Below are 10,781 nucleotides of genomic sequence, written 5' to 3' on the forward strand. Positions count from 1 at the left end.
AATTTGTATGAGTACTCCCAGATACTTTCCTGCCCACAAGCATGAAGGAAAGCATCGCACTGGAGCAGAGAGTACTCTGTACTCTAAAAGCTCTTGTAGATTTATAATTAAAACATCAATCTTGCCCTACAGGGTATGTCTGTGATATGTCCTTAAGAAGGCACTTATCACAAAAAATACAAAATAACTTACCTCCCTTTATCCCCCATAATAGTGAGCTCCTTGAGGCCAGGGCTAGTTTTACTTAGCTTTTCATCTCCCAGAGGCCAAACGATACACAGAGCTATTGGGAATTTCTATTAGAAAACATATAAAGAATGTTTAACTATTAGTTCTTTGACAGTTAAAAATCTCCTATCTTTCAGGCACTGATTAAGCCATAATCTCTACTGGGTGACTTACTAAGTATGCTTTGGTACTATTTAAATGCCAATTAAAAAGTTAATCATAATTCAAATGCACACCTTTATTCAGGCTCACTACTGACTTTCCTGGTGGCTCACTCAGTAAAGAGTCTGCCTGCAATGTGGGAGACCCAAGCTCAATCCTTGGGTCAGGAAGACCTCCTGGAGAAGGAAATGGCGACCCACTCCAGTATTCTTTCCCGGAGAATTTCATGGACAGAGAAGCCTGGTGGGCTCCAGTCCATGGGGTCACAAAGAGTCGGACACGACTGAGTGACTGAACATTCACTTTCTCCCCTTTATTAGTCCACGTTAGTAAATCTCTCTGCAGGAATACCGTGTGGCACCTACCGTGTGGTTACATTAAACTATGAATATTGTATGCACTGTGTTCACTATCCAACTTACTTCCTCCCAATGACTCCAGAAGATATTATTAATATTATTATTTTGCAGATGAGGAAACTGAGGCATAGAAAAGTGAAATGACTTGCCCAAACTCACAGCTAGAAGCTTCCGGACCCCTAGCTGATGTCAGAGCCCATGCTCTTCCTTTCTGCAACTTCTCCTTCCTGTTGTGCCTAATTTTCTAATAGAATTGAGGAGAGGAAGTTAAAAGTGAAGAAGGACTATCACAGTGTGAACAAAAAGATAAATAACCACATGTTAACCCAGGCCTATCATTTGTCAGATCACTTATTTTGGAAATACAGGTCCACCTCAAATATTTCAGGAACTCTGCACAGAGAGATGCTCCACACATTTAAGTGCCAGATTTGCAAGGGAGAAAAGACAGGATCAGAAATGGAAACATTATTAATTACCCAATCAACTTTCTACTCTAAATGGAAATAGCCATTCATAAATCTCCTTTATGAGTTTAAGGGAAAACATTCAAACCATCTTGTTCAGAACATCAGGCTCCTGGCTAGAATAAATAAAACCTGAAGCCACTGTGTTGAAGCAAAGAAATTATTTTACTCTGTCCATTTTGTTACAGTGCCCAAAGTAAGGACATGCTACTGAATCCCACACCAACTTCAGCCTGAAATTGCATAAGGCTAAATCCCAGAAGAGAATATTTCACTCATTCATTCAATAAGGATTTGCTGACTATCTACTATGTCAAATATCTCTTTGGATATTTGAGATACATCAGGAACAGATGATAAAACCTTCATCCATGAAGCTTACACTCTATTCACAATGGCTCTTTTTTGCCTATAGCATAACAGGAAAATCAACCTGAAGGGCTTCCTTGGCGGTTCAGTGGTTAAGACTCCACACTTCCGATTCAGGGGGGCGAAGGTTCCATACCTGGTCCAGGAACTATTAAGATCCCATATGCCACATGGCATGGCCAAACAATTAAACAAAAAAGAAAGACAGGCAATGAACCTGAACAACTCGATGGTGAGAAAAACCGTAACTTCTCTGGTTTCATTTGTGAATAAACAAGAAAAATCCAGGCACAATCAATGCTCTCTGAGTCCTTCTTTATGACTTTCAATTCCAAGTAGACAAAATTTAGGATATCGTTTAGAAAGAAACTCTTAAAAAAATATAGGAATCCAGTTCACCATGCAAGGCAAGCCCATGAAAGAGCCCACATGAGCTTTCAAAGATGGGGAAAACTAGCAGCTGCCATATCCACCTATGCAATAGTATGCTCTGTTTCTGGGTGGTTTTAAGCAAAAGAAAGGAAGCAGCTGTAAATGATGAGAAGTACAAAGCTGAGAGTCATACAAAGAAACAAACCAAAACACACTGTCAAGAGCACTGACACTGTAGTTCACAGAAAGTACAGTTTAGCATCTGATGAATAAACCATTTTGGTTTTCACAGCATTCCTCCATGAAGAGTTCATTGAGAAACATTACACTCCAGGAACAAAGAGTATTGAGGTGTTTGTTTTCAAGGTGCCACTTAACTTTGAAAGCATGTAGCTAATATATTGCCTGTGGTATCCAACAGGCAGGTGTGAGAAGAGCAAACATTCCTAAGGTTTTAAAAATAGTAGGATATTATAACTTGGAAGGCAAGCCCTAACATACCAAAAGCCAGAGATCAGTCAACTCCATTTAAAATAGAATTTCCTCACTGCTGTAGCGCCTTCAAACATACCATTGTGCAAAATCAGATTAAATGCTTCCCAGAGATCCTCAGATGATTGTCCCTTCTGCAAAGCACTTCCCTTTGAATAAAAAAATACATAAAGACTAAAAGAGAAAGAAAAGTATATTATGCCAAAAGGATCCTTCTTACTATCTTATGCTTAAAAAAAAATTCTAGTCAACTGTTAGATGTTTGATTCTCACAAAAATACCGGGAGATTGGTGGGGTACACAGCATACCATTTCACATAAAAGAAATTAAGACAGTAGGGTTGACTCACACAGGTGTGCATGTTGCTCACTGCACAAGGGTTTCCAGCCAAGCCGGCCAGTGAGCACAGGATTGTAACCACACAGAAGGAGGAGCACTTTTTTCTAACTTGCATTAACAGCCCCACATACTTCCCACTAGTCCCATTTACTGTGAGCTTATGGGGTAAGCCACCTCAACGATGCCTCTTTCTAATTTGCACAAGGGCACAGTATAGAATGGTGGAAACTCTTTCCCAAGACCACCCCAAAACTGCTTGTACTGAAGGAAGCACAATGACTGGAATCTAGGTCTACTGACTTCCAGCTCATGACTTTAAATGAAGGTGAAAATTCTCACAGGAAACGAATTTACTGACTTCCTAGAGATAGTCACTTAGCCCCATCCAGGGATCACTGGAAGGACTGCTTTGCGATGAGAAGTATGCAGTGTCCACACTAGACGTGCAGTGTCCACTGCACCAGAGGTGCACTCACCCATCTCTAGACCTTTTCTACAGGTGTTCTCCTCCCCTTTCCCTGGCCTTGCCTTTCAAATATCCTCCTCAGTCTTTATTTACCATATGCCAGGCACTTTGCTAAGTATTTTATAAGAATTCTTTCCAGGACTTGCCTGGCGGTCCAGTGGTTAAGACTCTGAGCTGTGGTACAAAACAAGACAAGCCACCAAAATGAGAAGCCCATCAATGCATCTGGAGAAAGTCTGGGCCCAGCAATGAAAGCCCAGCACAACCAAAAACAAACTAACTAATTAATTAATTTTAAAAAAGAATCCTTCCAGAGCTTAACTGAACCCAGCTAGATAAGTGACCACAGTTGTAACACAAGGCACCTAGAAACCATCCACCTGAGCCCAGTCAATCCACAGAAACATAGAAATGTGAGAATTAAAAGCTTACCATTGGTTTAGGCCACTAAATCATTTTAGGGTGATTGGTTACACAGCAAGAGATAATCACAAGAAGCAACAGTTAAAACCAGACATGGAACAACTGACTGGTTCAAAATTGGGAAAGAAGTACCACAAGGCTGTATATTGTCACCGGGCTTGTTTAACTTCCATGCAGAGTACATCATGCAAAATGCCAGGCTGGATGAAGCACAAGCTGGAACCAAGATTGCCAGGAGAAATATCAACAACCTCAGATATGCAGATGATACCATTCTAATGGCAGAAAGTAATGAGAAACTAAAGAGCCTCTTGAAAGTAAAAGAGGAGTAAAAAAGCTGGTTTAAAACTCAACATTCAAAAAACTAAGATCATGGCATCCAGTCCCATCAGTTCAAGGCAAACAGACGGGGAAAAAATGCAAACAGTGACAGATTTTATTTTCTTCGGCTCCCAAATCACTGTGAACGATGACTGCAGCCATGAAATTAAACGATGCTTGCTCCTTAGAAGAAAAGCTATGACAAACCTAGACAGAATATTAAAAAGCAGAGACATCACTTTGCCAATAAAAGTGCATATTGTCAAAGCTATGTTTTTTCCAGTGTCACGTACAGATGTGAGAGTTGGACCATAAAGAAGGCAGACCACCAAAGAATTGATGCTTTCAAACTGTGGTGCTGGAGAAGACTCTTGAGAGTCCCTTGGACAGCAAGGAGATCAAACCAGTCAATCTAAAGGAAATCAACCCTGAATATTCACTGATGCTGAAGCTGACACCTCATTAGAAGGGCTGACTCATTAGAAGAGACCCTGACACTGGGAAAGATTGAGGGCAGCAGGAGAAGGGGATGACAGAGGATGAGATGGTTGGATGATATCACTGACTCGATGGACATGAGTTTGAGGAAACTCTGGGAGATGGTGAAGGACATGGAAGCCTGGCATGCTGTAGTCCATGGGGTCATAAAGAGTAGGACTAGGACATATTTGAGTGAACAACATCAACAAAGAGATAACTGAAACAATATATTTTCTCCCCCTCTTATCTTCAAAGCTATACCCTTAAACCAGGCATAAGGGGGTCCAGAGAGATGAATAAACCCTGAGTGAAGACTGTGGGCAAAAAGAAACGGAGACTGGATACAGAGCACTGCAAAGCTGAGTCTGCAACACTGTATTCCCTCAGTGATTATCTGGGTGCCTTCTATGTGCGAGGTAGCACAGCCCAGTCATTAGGGCTATGGGCTTGGATTCAGGTGTGTTGAAATCCTGGCTCTCCCACTTGCTAGCTATAAGAACTTGGAAAAGTTCCTTAAACTTCTCTGAACCTCAGCTTCTCCAACCATAACTACTTCCAGAAGCTGCTGGGAGGAAAAGACAAGGTAATGTAGGAAAGCACTTTCTCCCCCTACCCCTAGGAAACTAGGAAACCCCTCTCATGCTTTGGCCATAACGTCACAAACACCACTTTCTCGAGGAAGCCTTCCCTAATGGCACCCTCCAAACTTCCCAACTCCTGTGTACTTTCCCAGTGCAAACACACATCATCAGCTGGAGTTATGTGTTCGCTTATTAATCATTTATTCATGTTAGTCACACCCACTAGAGACCATCAGCTCCCTGAGAAGAGAGTCTGTCTATGGTGCCCTATACTCAGAACAGAGCCTGCCACCCAGAAGAAAAGTGTCTTTAAACATCTGCTGAATGCAAGAAAAGCATTTAGCCCAGAAGTCTGACTCATGCAAAGTATTCTCTAAATGAGTCTGGCCCTGAGCTATGTGCTTCTGTGGTAAGCTTCCTTCCACTAATAAGCTTCCTACCCAGAGGAAGCTTATTAGAGTCTAATGAGGAAAAAGACACATGCAGAACTATCCAACACTGTCAAAGATGGTCACTGAGGCCCAAAGTGTCCCTCAATGCCAAGGGACATTGCATGAGAGGAGTTTTCTAGTTTCCCTAGGGGTAGGGGGAGAAAGTGCTTTCCTACATTACCTTGTCTTTTCCTCCCAGCAGCTTCTGGAAGTAGTTATAGTTGACTTCCATTCCACTGTCTGGAGAAGCCGAGGTTCAGAGAAGTTTAAGGAACTTTTCCAAGTTCTTATAGCTAGCAAGTGGGAGAGCCAGGATTTCAACACATCTGAATCCAAGCCCATACCCCTAATCACTAGGCTGTGCTACCTTGCACATAGTAGGCACTCAGATAATCATTGAGGGACTACTAACAAGGCAGAGATTACCTTGTGATGGGAATACCCCAGAAAGGCTTTCCAAAGGAGCAGTGGCATTAGAGAACTCACATTTGTTAGTGCCAGTCCTAATAAAAAATGGGGTGGTGGCTTTTTCTCTTTAGGGCCCAGAAGCCTAGTGTAAGGCAAAGTCTACATCAGATCAATAAATAATTTATTTGTTCACTCATTCATCACTCATTAGATGTATATTGAGTACCTAGGAAGTGCCAGGTACTATTCTAAATATGAGATCAATTAACAATGTCAAAAAGCTGGCATTCCACCCCCAAAAGGCCTCAATAGCAACCCCATCATAACCAGGGTCCCACTCACTCCTCTCTGACCTGGGCCCCCAACAGTATCACCTCCTCTAATGGAGGTCAGGTCTTATCTCTTTTAAAAAAATATACATCTCCAGGAACTTCCCTAGTGGTCCAATGGCTAAGACTCCAGGCTCCCAATGCAGGGGCCCTGGGTTCAATCCCTGGTCAGGGAACTAGACCTCACATGCCGCAACTAAAAAGAAAAGGATCCCGCAGGCCACAACTATGACTGGATGCAATCAAATAATTTTTTTTAATAAATTTAAAAACCCATCTCCAGGCTTCCAGAGAGTATTGCCAGTGGAGGCTTCCCAAGATAAAATACAATTCTTACAAATCTCCTTAAGATGTAAGCTGAAAGGTCTTCTGATACCACACTCTCATCTGTGGACAAAGAATGTCACCTGCCATTTCGGTAAACACACAATGTTATGGCACAAATCTTTCAGCCTCTGAGGCCATCTCTGAGGGTGCACCCTGAGGGGATTCAGGACAGAGAAAAACAGGATAAAGGCCCTAGACAGTTAAGGAGCTTATCAAAGGAATTTCATGAGTCCGGACTCTTGAATTATTCCATACACAGAAAAGCATTAATTCCATTAACTTGAGATGTCTGGTTTTCTTTCAATAGCAGTAATCTTTGGACAGTCAACTATCCTTTTCTTTGTTTAAACTCATATATTCTGGCTCCTCCCTAAACCTCTTCCAACCAATCCCTCAGAGCTATCTGAGAGGCTATATCCAGGCTTAGTCCTCAGCAAGCCTGCCCAATAAAAATCTAATTCTCAACTCTTAGGCTGTGCTTTTTTTTTTAATAGAACACATCTTAGATGAAGAAACTGAAGCCTCCAGAGAGAAGATGACCCTTGACCAACCTTGACCAACATCATCAAGTGAACTAACTAAAAGCAGAACCAGACTAGAACCCAGGGGTCCCACATCCCAGGTCTGGATGCTTGATTTTTCAAAGAATTTCCTATTCTACCGTTACAAGCCACAGTTCCAAGAAAAGCCCTTGAGATAAAGAGAACCACTGACTACTGAGCCTAGATTGTACAGTTACAGTAGCGCGAATAACCGTAACCTTTCAAAGAACTTAACAGGCAAGCGTCAGTCACTGTGATAAGCACTCTGTGGGAAGTATTTCACTTGAATCCTCACACTCCTAAGTTGGTACTATTATTTTTTCCCATTTTACAGATTACAAAACTAAGGCATGGAGGCGCCCAAAGCCCCACCCACAGCTGTTAACAAAAGAGAAAGGGGTGAAGTGGTAGAACGACAGTGCAGAGTAAACTAGGATGGCGGCATCAACGGCCCCCACTAGCTTTGACTCAGTAAATGATGTATTTACTGGAGACATCGACAAGCTCTGTGCAACCTCAATGGGGCTCCAGAGCCGGGGCTCCCCGCGCCTCTCCCTCCAGCTGCGGCAGTTGTGAACGTGATGCCAAGCACCGAGCCTTTCCCTCATCCTGGAGGGGGAGCCTTCGAGGAAATCCACCCCCGCCCTCGCCCGGCACATCCCAGAGGCAAAGCCCGCAGCTGGATGGGGACCTCCGCGCGGGCAGAGGGGAGCCGAGCGGAGGAAGGGAACTTCGGACGCCGCTGCCGGGAGAGCAGACGGCCTGGCCGCGGGGGCAGCGCGGGAGAACGCGAGCCCCGGCCGAGCCCGAGCGGGCAGAGTACCTTTCGGAGGAAGCTGGCGACCACCTGCTCGAAGGGGTACTTGAACACCTCGCGCACGTCCACGGTGACCCCCATCCCGGCGCGCAGACCACGCCTCCGCCAGCACACTGCCGCCGGAGCTCCGACTGAGCCGGGCCGCAGGCGTCCAAGCCCGGGAAGCCTAAGGGGCGTGGGGGTTTTTTCTCTTCCTTTTTCAAACTTTCGAAACTTTATTGTCCACTCGGAAAAACAGACAGTTGGCACGCCCCCTTTCCCTTCCCGGTCCCCTTCCGCCAGTCTCGGCTGCAGGCGAGGGAGGTGCCGGGCCCCCGGGCGGTGTCGGCAGGAGGCGTCAGGAGCGGCCCCGCCCCGCCCTGGCTCCGGCTCCGCCCCTCCCCGGTCTGATCACACCTCGCCCACGCCACTCCACGCCCCATGGCCACGCCACGCCCCATGGCCTCGCCACGCCCCCACGGCCTCGCCTCGCCCCATGGCCTCGCCACGCGCACCTCTGCGGACCCGAGTTTCCACCTCCCAGCTGGGGAGTCTTGAACCTTGCAGCTGGGGCTTTTGTCATCACCTCGCCTGGAGCCTTACTTAAGCCGCTACTGGCAGCACTAAAAAGATGTAATAAATACATAAACTACCCTCCCTCCGAGTTTAGGGACTGTAATATAACCCTCCTCAGTGTTGCCCAGTTCAGTGTGACAGACGCCACAACTGCATTCCTCACAGGACCTGGGCAATTGCCTCTGAGGCTCTAGGTTGCATCTCAAGTACTTAAAAATTGCCTGTATCTGCGTGTGACTCCATAAAGAAATTCCTAAACACATGAAAGGTTAAACACCTTGGGACGAGGAAACAAGGGATACAAAAAGAATTTTGAATGGTCTTCACTCGACTGTACAGATTTTACAAAAACAAGCCAGTGAATCCATTAATCCAATACCTTATTTAACATATGAATTCCTGGTCACCTATGTGCTAAGCACAGTGCAGTAAGGAAAGTATAGTCCCTTCTGTCATGTGGGATGAGTTAACCAGATGATTTAACACCCAGTGAGTAAAATAGATCCTTGGATGGCATCACCGACTCAATGAACATGAGTGTGAGCAAACTCCAGGGGATAGTAATGGACAGGAAAGCCTGGCATGCTGCATGGCATGCAGTTCATGGGGTCGCAGAGTCTGATACGATTCAGCGACTAAACAACAACAAACAAAATAGAAAAAGAAACAAAATAATAGGTCAAAGTTACAGGTGACATAATTTTAGCTAGGATGAATCACAGAGGTCTCTGAGGTGGTGACTTTTACATTTATAATTGTGTAATCTCACCCCTGACAAATAGAGTCACACTGATCTGGTAAAACCTTGAATAAATCCATCTCTCCACTTACTCACTGCCTTACCACTGAGAGAGCCTGGAGAAAAAGTATACACTCAGACTTCTATTTAAATTTGTAACCAACCTCAAGGAGCCTTTTCAGTGGCGCTTAGACCAAAAACAAAAACCCTGCAATTTTCTAATCCACTTCGTGTCCCAGGCTCCTCTCTCTTCAAGCCTCCAACACTCCCTCCCCAGCTTCATTCTCAAGTGATTATGTAGCTTCCTTTTTCACGTAGTAACAGGAAACATCTCTCTACCATATCCGCCCCCCTGTCCATTTGCTCTGCCTTCTCTCCTGTTCTTATGGCCGAACTGGTAACACTTAGTTTGGGGCCAATCTCTGCACTTGTCCACCACATCCAGTCGTGGGCTGCAGAAGGTTAACAAACATCTCTACTTTAAAAATCAAACCAAAGGCCTGATGTCTAATGGCTGCAATTTCTGCGGTGTAAACTCCCACCACAGTCAATTTCAAACGACCAGGGTGGTGTCTTTTCCATCACCCACACACTGCAGATATAACTATAAAAATATAGACCACGGTAAAGGTAGTAATGGAATTAGGAAGGGAAGCTTTTTGAATATCTATTACCTTTCAAAATATAGTTTAGTAGTATTTTTGTATAATTTAATATTTAATAACAGCTGTGTTTAACAACCAGCTGATGAGGTTCAGAACACAGTAGCCCAAAATATGGCACCTCAGCATACAGAATATTTTAAACTGAAGGAGTCTGCCCAAACTGCAGAAGCAGGAAGATCCCTCTGGCCTTCCCCCACCCTCCTCCCCTGAAGCAGACCTTTCCTCTATACCCAGAGGAAAGAAGCATGGTTATCTCCAGGATGAAGGGTCACCAAGAAGAATCTGAACAAACACAGCTTGCCAAGTTTCCCCCAGTTTATTACACTTACCTCATTATACCCTTTGTCCTATACTTCTCCACAACTACCCACTCTTTATCAAAGCTAGAATAAAAACACTTATGTTTAACCATTTCTTCAGGTCTTCATTTCATTATGAAGGCTCTTATGTCACTTATAAAACTTAAGTTAATAAATCTGTATCCTTTTCTCTAGGACTTCTCTGGTGGCTCAGCAGTAAAGAATCTGCCTGCAATGCAGGAAACATGGGTTCAATCCCAGGGTTGGGAAGATCCCCTGGAGAAGGAATGGCAACCCACTCCAGTATTCTTGCCCAGGAAACCCCATGGACAGAGGAGCCTGGAGGGCTGCAGTCTATGAGGTTGCAGAGTCAGACGTAATTTAGCAACTAAACAACAGTGCTTTTCTCCTAATAATCATTGTTAGTTTAATTTTCACATCCAGCCAGGGGTCCTAAAAGGGTAAAGGAAAACTTTTTCTCCCTTACACAGCTCTACTACATCCCTAAAAGTTCCTTGTCCTCTTTCTGGCTCAAAGACATCTCTCGAGCCTTATCCACTCCGTCTTTTTTGCATTGTCAGTTTTGCCTCTACTGGTCATTCCAGCCAC

The 10,781-nt window shown here is 44.3% G+C and overlaps 1 protein-coding gene across 4 annotated transcripts in view; it reads right to left on the bottom strand.

Annotated features, from left to right (window-relative positions):
• Positions 1–8,184, bottom strand: part of PRELID2 (PRELI domain containing 2) — a 102,432-nt gene extending 94,248 nt beyond the window's left edge. For all 4 annotated transcript variants that reach the window (XR_006342747.1, XR_006342749.1, XR_006342748.1 and 1 more), the window contains exon 1: positions 7,921–8,184. Coding sequence is in view for 1 of the 4 variants with exons in the window: in XM_043913132.1 (XP_043769067.1) it covers positions 7,921–7,995 (75 nt within the window). In the remaining 3 variants the exon portion in view is untranslated. The remainder of the gene's footprint in view (positions 1–7,920) is intronic.
• Between the last annotated feature and the right edge of the window lie 2,597 nt (positions 8,185–10,781).

This window comes from Cervus elaphus, chromosome 9 (genome assembly GCF_910594005.1).
Source record: "Cervus elaphus chromosome 9, mCerEla1.1, whole genome shotgun sequence".
Taxonomy (NCBI): Eukaryota; Metazoa; Chordata; class Mammalia; order Artiodactyla; family Cervidae; genus Cervus; species Cervus elaphus.